The sequence below is a fragment of the Toxotes jaculatrix genome, chromosome 8, assembly GCF_017976425.1.
Source record: "Toxotes jaculatrix isolate fToxJac2 chromosome 8, fToxJac2.pri, whole genome shotgun sequence".
Taxonomy (NCBI): Eukaryota; Metazoa; Chordata; class Actinopteri; family Toxotidae; genus Toxotes; species Toxotes jaculatrix.
In genome coordinates this window covers 4,711,568-4,730,184 of record NC_054401.1, presented here as the reverse complement: position 1 = coordinate 4,730,184, position 18,617 = coordinate 4,711,568, and the positions used below count along the sequence as shown (strand labels likewise).

The window sequence follows — 18,617 nt, the reverse complement described above, 5'->3', positions numbered from 1 at the left end:
CAGAGGCCCCTTGCCTGCCTGCCTGCCTGCCTGCCCCTCCTGCTGCTCAGTACAGCTGTGGCTCAGTACCAGACCCTGACCAGCTGGGATCTCAACCCTGCCAGGGAGACAGGAGAGGAGTGTGTGAAAGCACCTCTCCTCGCTCACTCTTCATTAAGTGAACCACACAGACACTAACTCCAACTACAGCTGCCAAACCTCTCCACTGGTGTTGAGAAGATCCTCTTTTCAGCATGGCTGTGGCACCCCGGGCCCTGGCACTTCTACTGCCCCTGGTGCTCGCCCTGCTCAGCCTGGCTCCGGCGCCCACCTTGGGAGGATGTCCGTCAGCTTGCCGGTGCTCTTTTGCCATGCTGCAGTGTCTGGAGCCTGATGGTATCACCGGCATGCCGATTCTGGCAGTGCAGGAGAGCGAGAACGTGACGGAGATGTGAGTAAGACGTGTCACCTGCTCTGCATGTGCCTCTCAATGAGCATTAGTGTTTCAGATGGGCTCACATGGCTTTGTTTCGTTGGTTTGCCAAGCTTGATTTTCTGTTCCGTTCATCCCTCTGGGTTGGCGCTGAATTTGTACAGAGTCTCAGTGGCGGAGTTTAATGGAGTATTTGTAACTGCTTTCATGTTTAAACTGAAGTTTCAGGTTTGGAAAATAATGATTCTGGGTTTTTCGCAGTTGTGCAGGACAGTATGTTAATGTAAACGAGGTGTTAAATGGCTTTTCAGTCACTGATAAGATTTTCCGGATGAGTGATACAGAAGCAGAAGGCTCAGATGGATGAAGATGACGCTGTTGCGTTGACTGTATCATCTTAGGTTGTGCAGCTACAACGTTGCTTTCAGTTGCTGTGGCTGAGAAGAACATGTGCTCCTCTGCACGCTGTGGGTGATTTAATGTTTTCTTAAGTTGGAATGCAGATATGTCTTTGTTTATTTCTTCTATAGGTGTGATGCCAGCACAGTGTATTTGTCCAGTTGTGTTTACCACTAAACAATGTTGATGTCTCACCAAAGTCATACAGCGAAGTATTGGGCAGCATCTGCCTTGAGACCTTCAAGATCACAATCAGCGAACATTGTCTTTGAGTTGTTGTTTATTTCTTATTATTTGAGATGCGTTAGCTTGGCAGTAATGTTGTCCCATTGGTTATTGGAAATCAATTATGGATTGGCACTGACAAAAACTGGCCTTAAGTGACAGGAACTGATGTCCTATCATGCAGTGAACGTCAATGTGTGGCCTCATCATTTAGACACAGTTCCATAAACTTTGAGTTCTGCTGCTCTGGTGTCGTTTCTGTCTCAGCAAAGTATACCATAAAATCATTTTAAAACCATACATCATGAATTAAAGATTTGATTCACAGTAGTGAATCTTAAATTTTTCTCTAGAACACCAGGTACTGACAAATATCAATCAACGTCATCATATCACATAAAGTTTTAATTTTAGTTTTGAAAAAAGCATCTTTAGGCTCAACTGATCTGCTTCACCAGGAGTGTGTGGGTGTGGTTTGATCAGGGTTGAGTCCTAAAATGTTGGAAAAACTATTTTTAATTTAATGTGCAGATACAAAATAATTATCAAAGGATAGGGCCACAAACTATGGAAACATAAAACTCTACTACTCATGGCAGTTGTGGCAACGTTTAAGCAGTTTGTGACAAAGTTTGTCTCTTCATCTGCTCCCACTTATCTATGCTGGTGACCTTTTTTGAACGTTTAAGGACCAGATACATGTGTATGATGTTGTTGAGATTAATAAACCATTGCTTCATGTACCATAGTTGAAACCCACATGCTGTAATTGAGATGCAAGTATTTTTCAATTTTTGAGGCTCAAACGTAAATTCCCTTCGTGATGAACGAGCTGATGACCGGCCCGTTCCACTGAGGTTGTCCTGACCTTATTTATGTTCCTTTGCTGTGGTTCAACCGGCGCTCAACGGAAGAAATTAGAAAAACGGCTGATCGTTAATGCTGTCGTTTGGAGGGTAGTTGATGTTGGCAGTCCTTTGCAGCTATACATGTCACACTTTTCATGATCACATGGCTGATGGACAGACAATCCCTGGGCAAATGTGTTTGAATAAAACTCATGTAAGTCATTGCTCAGATGAACAGAGCTTTCTCACTCAGCAGCAGCGTGTCTGCAGCAGATGACTGTTATTTAACATTGGCTTTTTAAAACTTTGTATGGAAAAAGAAGTAGAAACTGACCACCTGTGATTTAAAGAGGGCTGCTGTATTATTATGCAACCCACCATCAACTCCAACATGGAAAACTAAATGTCAGTCTCCGCACCACCACGCTGTTCTCTCATTGTTCCTGTCCCCGGATCTGAGCAATTAGCACTTGTTAAAAAGGAACTACATTTGTGAAACGCTATTTCAGTGTAGTAAATCTACCGTTGCTCTCTACCTCTATTCACCTATACCCCACTCTCCTCCTATTTCCCTCGCCCTCTCTCTTTTTTTTTCTCCCTTTTCTCCCCCCACCACTCTCTCTCTCTCTCTTACCTCAGAGGTATTTCCTTGTACCTGCAGTTAAGTATGGCTCATGGAGCTCAGGGCGAGGCTTGACATTCTCTCTCAACCATTCAATCAATAAGTGAGCGGCTCTTTCTCTGCTTCCGTTTACCGCGGTGCTCTACATGCCAGCAAACAACAACACTCACCGTATTGGCAGTGCAAGGGAATACAGCCGATGTGCGGAACAAACATGGGGCCATTAACTGAGGAACAGGGCCCGAAATTCATCATACGCTGAGTTATAAATTCAATTTTGTGAATTGCCAGTCAATGCCCCCCACCCGGGAACAATAGATGATATACAACCTACTTGGCTCAATTCAATAAGTAAAGGCGATGGGTGATCCTGGGCCCACCTGCCCTGTAATCACATTATTGCTGTGTGGGTCAATCAGACATGAATAAAAAGGTTTGTGTGTTGCAGCTGACAAACAGAGAACTGGAGGGTTGAAACAATGCCACATGCTGAAAGTGGCTGTCATCATGTAGAAATTACTGCAGGTATTTTTTTTTTTTCTGGCAAATGCTCTATAGACTATAATATCATGGGGATAAAATGCTATGCTACTTTATTCTTCTATTTCAATACATTTCAGAGTTAAATATGTCACTTTTTACTGCGTTTATTTCATAGCTAAAGCTGCTCGTTATATTGTAGATTACAGATAGATTTTACGCTGAAACCTTGAGTTTATGAAATATGATGTAGTTATAGATTTAATTACTCAGATGTACATAAAAACGAGCTCCGCCTCAACTAGCTGCAAAATTAAAGTGCTGCTTACATAATACGTCAATAATAACATTCCAGTTATATGATATACAGTGTCGTAATATAACACTGACAGGAGCATATTTGTCAGGAATTCTTCCTTCACCATTGCTAAGTGTCTGTCCATGAGTGAAGCACATGTACTCAAGTACTAGACTTACACACAGTTTTGAGGTCATTGTACTTTATTATTTCCATTTCATCGTCCCACTTTGTGGTCAAATTGCTGTTTCATAGTGATACACTTGTGCTGGACAAGCTGGACCTGTTTACTGCTAAATTTAAATACATGACATGTACCTCCACTCATAAATGTGTTTTGTTTATTGTTGCTTGGGTGTTTGACCTTCACTGTGCAGAATAATGTATGAACAGAGTTTGGCTCTCAGTTTTTACAGTCATCTGTAAAAGTGCTTTTGTTGAATCTTAGTTAAAGTCATGTCTGTACAAGTGGGTTTTTCGAGGCGGCAGAAGACATATTGTGTCCAGCCACACAGTGTGTCCACAGATCTCAGGGAGCACTACTACACATGTGAAAACGTTGAATAAAGGTGTTTGTGGCTTCAGAGGAAGCTGTGTGAAATGGAAAACATAGTAGCTGCTACTAGAGTAACAAGCCCAACTGTACAACCCAGCTGTCCCCAGTTGAGTTGCATTGTGGGTAATGTTGGTGCCAGGTTTTGAGAAGAAATTAATGTAATAAAAAAGACAATATCTCTATTTCTGCTGCATTGACATACATACATATGACAAGACTATCACTGCTATGTCAAAATAAAAGCATGCTCAAGAAGCAAAGATATTTTTAATTTTGAAAAAGAAAGATAAAATTCTAACCACGTTTTTATTTTATTCATATATTCAGGATTTTAGTTTTGTAAATAAAATGTGTTAGGGTTTCTTTACTTCTTCAGTGCATTCATGAAAATGTTCTGCAACAATAAAATTCCTGCCTTCAAGTCAGACTGCAGCAAAATCGCTGTTAAGTATGCCATGCTCTTCTTGTTGACCTTAAAATATCTTAATGTTTGCTAAATGAAATTCATGCACCAGGATATTTTGTGTCATAGAGAGCAACAAAGACACTCACATGGATAAGATCCCTCGATATTTGAATCTAGTGAATCTAATCCTTTCAGAAACACTCATTAAAAGCAGTGTCCTCCTGAGCTAAATGGACAACATTCATACATAGGACTGGAGAGGTGGAGGAGGACAGAGAATGGGGTGGACAGTTTGCTTCAGCGAGATCCTTGGTAGGTCCGATCAAGCCATCTATTCAAACTTCTCATAAAAAGGGCTTGCTGTCCTTGCGCTGAGTGCTGAATTGATCGACAGCTCACAAGTTATTCTGAGGTAGGCTGTGTCTGGAAAAGTGGAAAATGACTCATTGAGAAGAATTTCCCATCAGCCTCATCTACCCAGCATCTCTTAAGGTTTTTTTTTTTTTTTCCACACAAACAGTAGATTGAGTCCAGATATGAGCTTTGTGGTTGATGGGTCCCTGGACATCTCGACTGGTTTTGTTATCTGTTGTTAGTTTGTTCAGTGGATGTGAGGAAGGTCAGGCACATGTCAATGGGGTTGAAAGTAGCTGCTAGCCTCCTTCTTTTATTCCATCATCATAATTTTGTATCCCACTTGATCTCAGGGTTACGTGCGTTTCTTCCCATCCTCTTTTCTTGTTGTTCCTCTCCACTCTGAATAACGGTGCCTTTAAAAAGGGGTTAACGGTCTAAGTAATTAGCTGCTGTGTCTGTTTTCTATTTTATTCATTCAGAGTTTAAGTGAACATCTAGCTACACAGTAAATGACTGAAGGTTACAATAAAATGTATGTATTTACCTTACAACTCTCTCCCTCTCTCTCCCTCCCTCCCTCCCTCCCTTTTTTTCCAGTTACATAGAAAACCAAGCAGGCCTGGAGAATATAACAGAATTTGATCTTGTTAACTACCGAGAGCTGAAGAACCTGTAAGTAACACTGTTCTCACAACTTTACGACAAAGACACATGTTCCAGCAATTCATGCTTCCAGACTTGCACATTGTTGTATAGTTCTAATGCACTATGCAGAGGACTGTTTGTTCTGTAAGGGCATTCCTCAATACAAAATGTCATTCCACACAATTGACCCCCTTCACAATCTCACAAACTATGCAAGTAAGCTTATTTATGAAGCACTTTTCAAGAACAGACGACCTAAAGTGCTTTACAATAAGGAGAAGAATCAAATAAAAGCTAATGTCGTTTGTCAGAGACACACTTTTCTTGGCCTTGGAAGTAAAGCTGTTACTGTTATATATTATTATATTGTTAGTATAAATACAAAGAAGCTCAGTTTACAGTGTGTGTTCTGTCATGTGTGCTTGTTAGTGCCTGAGTATTTATGTGCTAAGGTCTTTCTCTGTGCATCCTTTTGTGTAAATCTGTGTCTGTATGTCTGTAAGTGTGTGTGTGTGTGTGTGTGTGTGTGTGTGTGTGTGTGTGTGTGTGTGTGTGTGTGTGTGTGTGTGTGTGTGTGTGTGTGTGTGTGTGTGTGTGTGTGGAGGTAAAACAACCACTGTAACATATACCATTCAGTCTTGTTTATAAAGGCAAATGCAGCATGTCAAAGGAGTAAAATTCCCTACAATGATTTCTGTTGCTCTCGACTGACGTTTCTCTCTTTTGTGTCTCTGTTATTTTCAGCCTCCATCTCGCTCTCTGTATTCTGTTTTCTTTCATTGTTTCCCTTTTTATTATTTCTTTCTCTCTCTCTCTCTCTTTTACCGCTTGAAGTGCATGAACAAGCATTAGCTAACACTGACAGACAATTACATGCTGCATGAAAATTATACGCCACTTTTATTATTCTATTAGTGGCATTCAGGCAAACATGGATTACTGAACAGTCCTGCAGACCAGAGCCACGGAGGGTACAACGGGTCAAGTTGTCCTTGACTATTTTATTCAATTTAATTTTGTCATCATTTTAATTCTTCTCATAATTGTGTTTTCAAATATCCAGTGTTTCTTTGCCATGAAGCTGCTGCGACACTAAAAAAAAAAAGAGAGAGTGTGTGTGTGTGTGTGTGCGGGTGTGTGTGTGTGCGTGTGTGTGTGTGTGTGTGTGTGTGTGTGTGTGTGTGTGTGTGTGTGTGTGTGTGTGTGTGTGTTTAGTATTTGTATCTTTGTGAGAACCAGTTTCAGTTTTACAGTAGAAAAGTGAGGACATTTTGGCTTCACTTCCCTGGTGTGTAATCAAGTCTTAACTCCTCAAAATGCTGTTTGGGGGTTAAGAATACTTCAACTGATTAATCCTCACAAGTATACCTGTACAAATGTGTATGTGTGTGTGTAGGTGTGTGTGTGTGTTCATGTTTATGTTTTTCTTTTTTCTGATCATGGAATTCTGGGGCTGGGCCGTCATTTCTTGTACCATCTCTTTTTCTTTCTCACAGTCTTTCTCTGGAGTTCTTCCAGCTGGGTCCTCATGCAGCTCTATGTTATCTCCCACTGCTGCTGGTTTGATTTTGTTGGTCTCTGCTTTGTGCTCCTCCAACTGGGCTCGAAGGGAAGCCTGGGACCTTTCCACAGTCCTCTTTGCGTTTCCTTCATCTTGCTCAATCTCTGCTGCAGCTTCTCAGTTTGAACCCTCTCAGATATAAGATCATTCTGCAGTTCTTCTGCCTTTGAGGTAGCCTCAAACTCTGCAGTCTGGTTCTCAAAAAGCTCCACATTGAGGCAGTGAGTGTTCATCTCCATGTAGTTTTCGGACACTGCTTGCCGCTGCTTTTCAACACGGACCTTGAACTTCATTGCCACCACTTCATTGTGAAGGGCCTTTTTTTTCTCTCCGCATTGCTTCAGATTTGAAGGTCCTTGGTTTTGGATGCCTGCTGCTCAAGATAACCCTGACCCCTCTGCAGGATCATCCTGGTCTCTCTGAGCTGGTGCTGCAGATTGTCTTTATTACTCTGTGAGGAGTGGACATGTTTAGTGTGTGTGAACCTCATCCAGTGGGGCTGGATGAGGTTGTCCTTCAGCTCACACCTTCCAGGCAACAAGGTCTTGTACTGTAAATTATTTTGTTTGTTCAACTTATAAGGTAAAGCTTTTCCACAAGATTTTGGACCCTGGCTGCAGGGATTTGCTTTTATTTAATCACAAGAACAGTAGTGAGGTTGGCCGCTGATGTTAGGTGATAATTTATGGCTCGCAGTTGCCATTCCAGTTCTTACCGTAGGTGTTGGATGAGGTTGAGATCAGATCTCTTATTTCTTTTTGGACCTGGCTTTGTGCACAGGGGCACTGTGGTGTTTAAAGAGCTATTCCACAAAGTTGGAAACACATTGTTGTCTAAAATATCACGGTATCATGTAATGTTTGCTATCTGAAAAAGTATCTGAAAGCAGCTGGTTAAACATCTCGCTTATACACTATTGGAGAAACTTAAACTTGTGTGAGATAGATAAAAGATACTTTGATTTATATCTAACAAGCTCACTTTTATCTGCAATGTTTAGTCAGATAACTGATTAGTTGGTCGCCAGAAAATTAATCTGCAAATATTATAATAATAGATTAATCTTTTAGGAAGGATGGGAAGGAAAAATGGGTGGTTTCTATGAACATGAATTGAAGATTTTGGGGTTTTGGAGTCTTGGCTGCACAAAATGAGCAACATGAATATTTCATCTTGGGCTTTGGGCATTTGGGAGGGGCGTCTTTCACAGTTTTTCACAGAAAAAATAACCTGCAGATTAATCAATAACAGTAACAGTTCAACCCCTGCTTCTTTCTGTCTCACACAAACTCACACAAGTTTCAGTATTTGGTTTTACTTGCATGTTGAAAATTGAAAAGAGAAAAACAAACTGAGTATTTTTGTTGTTATTTATGTTTATTGTGCTTTCTCCCCCTCTCCAGCACAGTCACATCATGTAAGCTGAGGCTCATCTCTGCCAATGCCTTCCAATACAACCTCAAGCTCCAGTATGTGTAAGTGTCCTTGTCAATACGAAAGGATTGTCTTCCCCGTGTCATGTTTTGACTCATGTGTGTGAGTCAGCCTATTTGTCGCTGTCAGTCAGTGCTCGGTTGGCCCTTTAATACTGCACATGTCACATAAAGTGACAGGTACATTTCTCAGAATCACAGTGACTCAGTCGCTGGTTCAGATAGGTGCAGGAGCTGGGGAATTTGTGAAATGGTGAAAGTGATGATGATGGTGAAAAACATAACATTCATTCGTTTGATGCCGGTTCCTATGGTAAAAATTCCGGCAAGTTTAGACAAATTGGTACAACTATACAATACGGAATACTGAGTATTTGTTTTTTTTTTTTTAACTTTTATGACATTTTCAATAGACTAATTTGCCACTGATGCATTAACCAATCAACTAGTCAATTAATTCTGCTGTCCCTGTCAAAAACAAGATTTTTTTCCACTATTTTCTTCAAATCTGTAACGTACTGTACCACAGAAATCAACATCACTGTATGAAAGTAAAAATCTATCCAATAGTAACCACTTCCTTTTTCAACAACCATGTTTTTTTAAAGTTACATCATGGCAGTTCTTTCAGTCTTTACATTTCTGAGCAGTCTGTCGTTACAAATCTGACCCAACAATAAATATAAAGACTTATCGACTGGAACCATCAGCTCTGTCTATTCATCAGCAGCTGACCCCTTATCTCCACCATCTTGTCCTCATCGTTTTACTGAGCGTGTGCGACATGTCCAATGTTGTTTATCTGAAAGACAAGTGGGTTTTGAGGACCAGAGATGGGGTGGTGGTGGCGAGGTAGGCGGGGTGAGCTCGAGAAATTGGAGAAGACATCCACCAGTCACCTTTTACTCGCTCACTTTGGCGGATTATCGACAACTGATGCATAATAAATACACTCCACTAAGGGTCCATTATCACTTAATCAATATTTCACTGTGGAGGGAGGGGGCGGGCTGGAGTTGGGTGGAGTATAGAAGCTTCTGGGTGACAGATGTATTTTTGAAATTAAGACGAACTGGCTATAACCAAACCGAGCAGTAAACATGGTCAGCTTTCTTTTCCTTTCAAGCTTTCCTTGTGCTCTCGTCCTCATCCACAAACCCCCTGGAACTCAATCATCTTTCATAGAAAGACATTCAGGTCTAAAGAATGGCTAAAAGAGAATGAGCTTCTATTCCCGGCTCTGCTCTCCCCCTGTGGACCCGGGGAGGAATTGAGCTGGTAATGGATAAGCCCCAATGGCTAACCCATCTGACATGAACTTTTGGGAGCAAGGAAAACAAATAATTGAACCCTTGGCCCTGCCAGAGTGAATATGTATTGGCTTCCGTGTGTGTGCTCCCCAGTGTGGCTTTTTGTCATCTTCTGAGGGAGGTTTATTTACAGCCTGGCTTCTTGGCTGTCTGAGGATCATCTGAGAGCCACTGTGATGATATTTTAGTGGCCTGAGAGGATTGACAAAAGGAAATGCAGAGTTCATCTATCATAGCATTATTATCATAGCTTGCCATACATCATTTTAGATGTAGGCTTACATTAATCACCATATTTAGAGATTAAATTCTTTAAATATTTGTAGTGTCTCAGAGAATACAGAATAGTTGTCAAGATGTTTCACTAAAAGCCAAAAATGTCTTTTAGCTGGTGGCACTACAGGAAAAGTCAGGGGATCACCAAAGTCCATAGGATTCATGTCTGGGGGCCATGAATGTCGATAGAAAATGTAATGACAGTCCATTCAGTAGATGTTGAGATGTTTTAGTCTCTTGAAAGATGAACATTACCACCCCTAGAGCCACACAGCCAGCATGACTAAAAACCTATAGCAGGTGGTGTCTCTGTGGTTTTAATATAAACTGCAGAGACACCACCTATAAAATGCAGTTCGGTGGAGTGTTTCAGCCAGTGTTGACGAGCGGTGGACTTCCTCCGAGAACTGTTTGCGACTCTGGACTAATCACCTAATGTACTGAACACTAAGCAAACACTGAGAGTTGTGCCGGGGGTGTTTGTGAATGTGGCTCCTGGCTGGTGTGAAATACTTGCCAAGGTAATTGATCAGAACCCATTTGGATGCATTAACGTTTTCCACTGAGAGTAATTCAAAGCAGGTAAGCATTGTTCTGAAAGTGAGCAATCAAATCACAGTGTGACTCAACTGCAAACCAGGACTGGATTACAACAATGAAAAGAACGTTTTTATTTGAATTTTTCTGTGATTCAGTCTGAGAATAATTTTTACTTTTCTGAAATATTTGTACTGTTTTTCAAAGCAACGTTTAAGCAGAACTCATTTCAGATACACTACCAAGGTTCTGTTACCCTATTGTGTGTATGTGGTGGTAAATAACAAGTTTCAACAGATCCTCTGTTCAGGTGGTTATTTCCTGTCGTGCTAACTCTTAAATTGTGTAAAAACGGCTGTTTGTTCCATTAGAAAAGTAAAATTGTAGCAAAGCAAAGGTACCGCATGTAAAAAGCTTTCACAAACTAGGTACTAAACAGGTTAAATTACTGTTGTGTTACATATAGTGGCAGAGAATAATGTGTCTTCTCTCTGTGTTTTATAGGAACCTGGCATCGAACTTTCTCGAACACATCTCCTGGAGGGTGTTTCATTTTCTACCTTTGCTCAACCTGTGAGTCCCTGTTACTGAGAATGAGGATCGTCTCATTCATTCATTTAATTAGGTCAGGGTAGGAGGAAATAATGTTACTGACTGGGTTGTATATCAACAGATGGGGCAAAAGAAAAAAAACCCCAGACATGACAAACTTGAAACTTGAAGGACACAGGCATGGAAACAGACAAACCGACAAGAACGCAAGAAAACGACGAGACTTAAATACACAAGGCAATGGGCAACAGGTGAAACCAATTAGGGCGGGGCAGACAATCACAAATGGAGGGAAACAAGACAAAGACAGGAAGTAGAACAAGACAAGATACACAAGGGCCATGATTTCAAAATAAAGCAGGAACTATAAACAAAACTTACCAAACTAAAGAAGAGTTCAAAAGTCCACAAAAGAGTTCAAAACCTAACAAAAGGGTTCTGAAAACAGTCCCCTTAGGGGCTAGTCATGACAGCTGGTGTAGACTTGTAAAGTCTTATAGCCCAGATTACTTCGTCTGGCTGAACTGAAAGCGTAAAATGTATGTTTTTATTCACTGTGCACAGGAAGGAGAAGTTTTTTCAGTTCTAAAACAAGACAAACTTGCAAATACAAATAGGCTTCTGTGCTGTAAACTGCAATTAATGTGTGCATCTACTTTAAAGTACAAAAATGGCAGGTAAAAATAGAAAAGATGCAAGGTAAGATGAAAGATGAATCACTAATTTAGGAGGCCTTTGAATGCTCTTGTGGTCTTGTATTATTGTGCTTTCACCACACTTTAACCAAGGTTAATTCACTGGGGAACATACTTTGGGGGGTATTAAAAAAGAAACTACTGCTGCCTTTTGCAGTTTGATTGGCAGCACTCTTTTCAGTGCACTTTTTCATAGGTTATGGCTCTTAAGGTTTTTGAAAGCTCATAGAAAATCAAATAATTTTCAAAGGTATCTTAAATTAGAGGATGTGAAAGGTTATTTTCTACCTAAAAGTAAAATTCTTCAAGGATTTAAATTATATCCAAATTTTACATATTTCTTATGAAATAAACTGATGTTAGTGGTTATAAAAGGAAACAATTTGAGATGTTATTCCACCCTAACCATATTGTTTATACATTACAGTGAGCCAATACTGTTTAACCTCTTCCATAAAGAGAGGATAAATGCATCAGTTTGTCTGTGGAAATTGTATTTATAATGTTTGATGGTTGAAGCTCTTGTCTGTACGAAAGAAATAAAAACCTGAATTTGCGGATAATAATTTTTTCATGTTTTTTCCTCAGGGTTTTGAGGGACAACCCTCTCGTTTGCTCATGTGATCTCTACTGGCTGCAGCAGTGGCAGCGTAGTGAACGCGGCGACCTGGACAACCAAATGTTGTCTTGTTTCTCTGACAACCAGGAAGTACCCCTCAACTCTCTGGTGATTGACAACTGCAGTGAGTTTCATTTTGATATCAGTTTTAATAGTACTATTAGTATTAGTTTTAGTGCTACTCAACATGCATTGCTAATTGTAAAAACACTGATGATTAAATTTTAAACGTGTCTAAAGCCCATTCTGCTTCTATAAAATGTATGCCATGAATACTTTTTATTTAACAGTTAACGCCATAAAAAGTGCAGTTAACAGAAAAAAAAAAAAAAAATCAAATCAAATTTGGTGTGACCATCCTTTGCCTTTGAAACAGCACAATTGTTCCACTTGGCAGGTACGTTGTTCCAAGCCTCCATTGTGGTGCTACGAGATGGAAAAGACTATAAACATCTACCTAAAACCTTTGCCCAGTACTGCATATGCAGAGTTTGATGCTAAAAGGCTTTGTTCACTTGAACAATAATGAAAAATATGAATATATGAGATTTTTCTTTATTTTAAAACATGTCTGGTGGGGATCATCAAATATTTCATCGTAAAGTTCATTAAATTTTACAGTCTTGATGATGATGATGTGGTTTAGTGAATATTTGAGATGATGAAGCTTTATCCAGGAAAAATAAAAATCATTTACTGTTTCTACTATGTGTATTAATGCCTCCAACAAGCAGGTGCAGTGAAATGCAGGGAAAAATTGGCTCAGAATTGTTGCCTTAATCACATATAGTAGGAACATCTTGTTGCCAGGAGACATATGAGTGAGTTTTTGGCCCTGTGCTGCTTTTCTGAACTGATAAAAAAAAAGCTCAGCTCACTTGTACCCTCTCATTAGTGACCTGTTCTCATTACTATATCCTCATGTTTTCTTCTGTTGCTTGCAGGTCTGCCTGTGGTGGCTATTTATTCCTCCAAAGACAAGATTCAAGAAGGAGGCAACCTGACATTAGAATGTGACGTGACAGGAAGTCCCACTCCCAATGTGAGATGGCGAACTGATGAGCTCCACTCTCCCTTCTTTACGGAGGTAGTGAAAAAAATTCTGTACATGTATGTGGTCTACTTTTTCTTGTCTACAAATACAAAAACAACAATAAATTGATTCTACCAGCAGCTATTGTCTGTGTAGCCAAAAATTGTATTTCTCTGTGCCACAGAGCTCCATTACCGGTTTGTTATATTGTCATGGGATTTGTTGACAATAACAAAGATATAGAATAACACCAGACTTATCCTTTAATCTTCTTTAACCTTTGTACAACTGCCACCGTGCCTCCTTCCACTCCCTGTTCGTTGTAGAACTGAGTTTGAATTCTTGTGTGTCTATTAGCACTAAGTGGTCCCCAGACCACATTATCAGAGACCTAAAATCCCCTGACTAGAGGCTCCTATCAATCCCCAGATCCAGGACTCAGGGTAGCCATCCCAAAGCCGTGGAATTCCCTCCCCCCTTTCCATTTGATTACACTTTTGCTGCTTTGAGGATTCTAGTTTAAAAATATGTTTTCCATTACTGGCGTTTATTTTTTTCTACTTTCTTTTTTGGCCACGTTTCTAGGACCTGGTTGTCAGTGTGTATTTTATTTTACCATTTTCTCACTGCTGTGGAAAGCTTTTCAGACCGACAGTGTTGTCTTTAAAGTGATCTAAATAAGGTTCAGTTGGCTTCTGTAATTTATTGATCTACAGTAGAGTAAATTGGATCACTCTTCATCCCTCTTACCTGTATAACTCTAAGCAATCCAGTGGTAGTTGTGCAGCTGTGACCCGGCTGGATTAACCTCCTCTGCTCTTTGTTTGCCCTGTCGGCTGCTGCAGGAGAGAATCTGGGGCTCCACATTAAAGCTGATCCTGTACCTCGCCAACGTTTCCTCCAAAGACAACCTGCGCAATCTCACTTGCGAGGCAGAGAACCAGGCTGGGCCCAGGGAGGATATGGTGCAACTGGACATTGAGTGTAAGTGCCTGCAAAATAAAACCACACTCCTGAAAGCTCGCAGGCTTAATACAAGTCGTCGGGCTTAATGGAGGCTAGGGCGAGAGCACACTGGGGCCATTTTTCTAGTGCAGGCAGGGTGGACAGCCAGAGAAAAGAAAAATGCACTGCGCTGATTTCTTCTAAATGCCCCTTGTACAAATACGAGTATGTACCCACCATGCCTCTAATGGAGTTCTCTGTCATCTGCCACTCACTCTGGCGACTGGTGAAAAGTGTTAAAATAATATGAGTGAAGTGCTGCAGGTATGGCTTGCCATTTAATGCAGGGATACAATGAGAGGACAAAGGAAAGTGAACTTACCTCTCCTTGCTCTCAAAGTACTCCTTCACCTCATATACACTGTACTTCTAAATTACACTTGCAGCTTGACCCAGGAGGTTTACTGTTATTTTCTCTTTGCACTAATGCATCTGGAAGTTGAGGCACACGGAAGAGTGACAGCACCCAGTGGTCCCACAGAAAACACAGTCAGACGCATTAGCGATACATTACTGACAATACTGCCCAAACAATATCATATATCACCAACTCAGTGACACTCATTAGAAAATAAAGCCAAAAAGAGCGAAGGCGCCAATCAGCTGAAGCCAATGCACGAGCATCAAGGGACAGATAATGAACATCAGGAAAAAAGGGGCTGATAACCCGTGCGAATATCTGATTTGAGCCTGTGCTAATGGACTTTTCCCTCCTACTCCGGAAAACCGCTTCATCCGCAGTGATTGGCAGTCTGTAAATGCGTTAGTGCAGCTAATCTATCAACATCAGCCCCCCTGGTGGACGGACACTCGTTAACCGCTAGCCCTTTAATTACTCTTAATTACCTCCCAGAACAGTGGGTGTTTACTGCTGAGTGGCTCTCTGTGCCATTGATTCATTGCACTCGTGTAGCTTCCTTTTCATAAAAGAGCTTTTCTGAATCGTGTTTTTTGGAAAGTCCTTTTTTTTTTTTCCAACTTTAAAGTTTAAAGGTGAATTCAGAGCGTACATTTGATCAATATCCATAATCACAGAAGTGAACATTTTGTATGCAGAGGTTCTGATTAACTGTGAACCTGCCTGGAACAACGTCAGGAAACATTTTTCAAGATGTTCATTGTCTAATTCTGCAGTGAAGTCTGAGAACTGCCAGGCTCATTAAGCATAATTCTAGCCTTCATTTTAACCCCTGCAGTGAAATAGCTTGTGTAAGATTAGTAGAGGTCGCTAATGGATGATTAGTTAAATGTGATAAATAGCGCTAATTTTCGCTTAGTGTAACAGACTTTAGCCCTGAGTAAAGAGACATATGCCTCGGTATCCCCCTTAGCACAGCACTTTCTGAGGCCGGGTCACGGGTTAAGAGCAGCGGAATGGCCCGAGCCGAATGAGGGGTCTCTACACTTGAGAGTCGTGTTCGATCTAAATGAGGCCATTTCCTGTAACTTCACTTCCAGCCGAGCTTCCAGGTAGCTTTTGTGGTCAGGGTCCCACCGACGACCAGGATTCATTATTCATAGCAGGTCAGGACAGGTTTGCAGTACAGATGGAGAACATTGATTCATGGAAACTCAGAAGGAACCTAAGGGGCACTTGACTCACCTTTATGTTGTCTATGATCAAGGTGCACATTCAGCACAAACTTGAGTGTCTCTATTTTATGATACTTTATAAACTTCTCCTTCTCTACATTTATCTGACAACTATACTTAATAGTAACTTTTCAGATTGTTTTAAACTTTTACATTTTAAGTATATGAAGCAGTTAAAACTTCGTATCACTGATACGAGGAGGTAAAGAGAGTTACACTCCCAAATTTGTCATCTCCCAACAGTTCCAGTCAAAATCCTCTTCCTGAGAGACGCTGTCCAGCAGCATTTTTGGTGTTTCCCCTTTGCTGTGGACGGCAACCCTGAACCAAACATCACCTGGCTGTACAATGGCAAAACACTGAAGGAGACCCCATATACATACACCCAGTTCATCACCGACTCATCAGACGGATCAGTGAAACACGGTTGTCTCTTCCTCAACAAGCCCACGCACATCAACAACGGCTACTACACTCTGATTGTGCAGAACAGACTGGGAAGGGATGAGGCCACCGCCACTGGCATGTTTATGGACAACCCGTTCGACCCGCTCGATCCTGAGGGGATCATTCCTGGTAAGTTCCTGAAATTGTTTTGTAGCGGCAGGATGTTTTTTCCGAGCAGTGCGCCATAACAAAACAGAGGAGGCCATTAGGGCGGCTGAAGGAGAAATTTATCTAAATATCTTATAATTCTAACACTGCTTGGTCCAGTGTTGAAACAGTTAATTGGTAACTCTTTACATTAAGGTCCACAACATATGGAGTTGTTATATTGAAAGAGATTGTGTGTGAATGCTTGTCCCTAAATAGTGAGTATAACCTTGAACAGCGCAGGTTGTATCATTGTATATACTCACCGTGCCTTCATAAAAGTGTTTGTGCTCTCACTTCCCACATGCCAGTCCTTGATGTGGATCCAAGTAAGTCTTTGATTGATTTAGATTCTCCTAAACATGTCAGCATGTCCCCTGTAAACCACATGGATCCGGTGTGAGATTTTTCTTTAACAAATCTTGTTCATTTCTACCCCTCAGTTCCCACCAACAAATCAGACATGGATGTCACAGAGAACCCAGAGAGTCGAGTGTTTGTGGTACGTCCGTGCTTCGTCATTCCCACTACAAAATGTAATGACTGTCACATCAATAATGCTGCTGAGTGTGACTCTGTCTGCTTGTCTTTGTTTGAACAGGTGTCTGTAGCTGTGGGTCTTGCTGTGTTTGCCTGCACTTTTCTCCTCATCATGGTTTTGGTCATTAACAAGTGCGGCCAGCATTCCAAGTTCGGTATTCACCGTAAGTTGGTATTCACCTCTATAGCTCAGTAATTAACATGTTAAATCTGGTTTGCTGAACACAACCTAACTGTAAAAATCTTCTCAGCAAGAAAGAGCATAAGCTAATTTCCCAAAATGTTGAACTGTTTCAAAGAAATCGTCCCTGAGTATGCACATGTTGGATCCTTATTTAAGGATGTTTTTGCAGTTGTTATGAAATGCTCTTACAGCTCTCTGTCTGATGTTTATATCTTTTTTTTTTACCATCATTTTATGAAGTTCACATTTAACTGCCCAGGCAGCACTCAGTTTCCAGACATTATGAATAAAAATAGAAGAAGTGCTGTAATATCTACAAATGTGATAGATGTGAAAAATGCCCATGTTAAAGGAATAGTTTGACATTGTGGGAAATACATTTGCTTCTTATTTATTACACTTATTTCATGTCTGTGAGACAAATATGAAGCTACAGCCAGCAGCCAGCTAGCTTAGCTTAGCATTAAGACTGGAAAGACGGGGACACAGCTAGCCTTTGTCAAAGATCATTTAGAGGAGCTGTAGTGGTGCTGGTGGGCAGATTGAGAAATTTCCCTATCTGTCTGTTGCTGTGCTCACGTGATGAAAGGGCTCTAAACCAGTAGAACACATCGTCTCAGCCCAGAACCACATCTGAAAACGCATATTTGAGCGGGAATGAGCCATAATCAAACGTTCTGCCAAATTATTGTTTCAAGTCGCAGATGGTTCTGTCAGGCTCTCAGAGGGTAATGCACACGAGAGACTGACTAATATAGGATTTCCACTCGGCTGTAACTTCTGCACACAGGCAGCCGCTGTGTCGGCCGGGCTAAAGTGCCTTAATTACTGCATGAGAACGGCGGCAGAAACCTCCCTTGGCCACCGCCACGTGGTGAGGGCCATTAAAGAAGATGGATGGATGGATGGATGGATGGATGGAGGAACTGCTAGACGTGATAAAGCTCCACTCAGACCCCACCCCCAATACACACACACACACATATACATACATCTACCCTTCTCACTCTCAAAGTGCCTAAGTGGGCCTGATTGCCTAAGTGGACCCTGCTCCCTGTTTCCTTCCCTCCATTGCCTCTCTCTTTGTTGTTCCATTTTCTACCGTGTTGGACTCTGGGGGTTCTGTGGTTTGCCTTGCTGAGTGGGGTTTTACAATTTGGGCCCCACTTGTTTGGCTTTTAATACGCACCGTAGTCAGGAGTTGCTAACCATTCAGGCTTCCTATATGGTCGTTTTTTTCAGTTCAATGTGGCCTGATTGCTGCTTGGTTGATGATGGTGATTATTAGAGCTTGTCATCATCTGTCACCATGGTACCAACAAATGTGCAACCAAGTTGGTAGCGGAGAGCGTCGATTCCTCGAAGGGGAAAAATTGGTTCTGAATTACTTCTTTTGATGGCCACTGCAATCACAAATGGTTGAAGACTGATTAGGTG

General features: G+C 41.2%; 1 protein-coding gene across 1 annotated transcript in view; it reads left to right on the top strand.

The window, feature by feature from the left end:
- Window positions 1-233: 233 nt before the first annotated feature.
- Window positions 234-18,617, top strand: part of ntrk1 (neurotrophic tyrosine kinase, receptor, type 1) — a 29,916-nt gene continuing 11,532 nt past the window's right edge. The window contains exons 1-11 of the mRNA XM_041044464.1: window positions 234-430; window positions 5,201-5,275; window positions 8,213-8,284; window positions 10,870-10,938; window positions 12,201-12,355; window positions 13,176-13,318; window positions 14,110-14,248; window positions 16,106-16,438; window positions 16,768-16,785; window positions 16,900-16,958; window positions 17,058-17,160. Coding sequence (XP_040900398.1) covers window positions 234-430; window positions 5,201-5,275; window positions 8,213-8,284; window positions 10,870-10,938; window positions 12,201-12,355; window positions 13,176-13,318; window positions 14,110-14,248; window positions 16,106-16,438; window positions 16,768-16,785; window positions 16,900-16,958; window positions 17,058-17,160 — 1,363 coding nt within the window. The remainder of the gene's footprint in view (window positions 431-5,200; window positions 5,276-8,212; window positions 8,285-10,869; window positions 10,939-12,200; window positions 12,356-13,175; window positions 13,319-14,109; window positions 14,249-16,105; window positions 16,439-16,767; window positions 16,786-16,899; window positions 16,959-17,057; window positions 17,161-18,617) is intronic.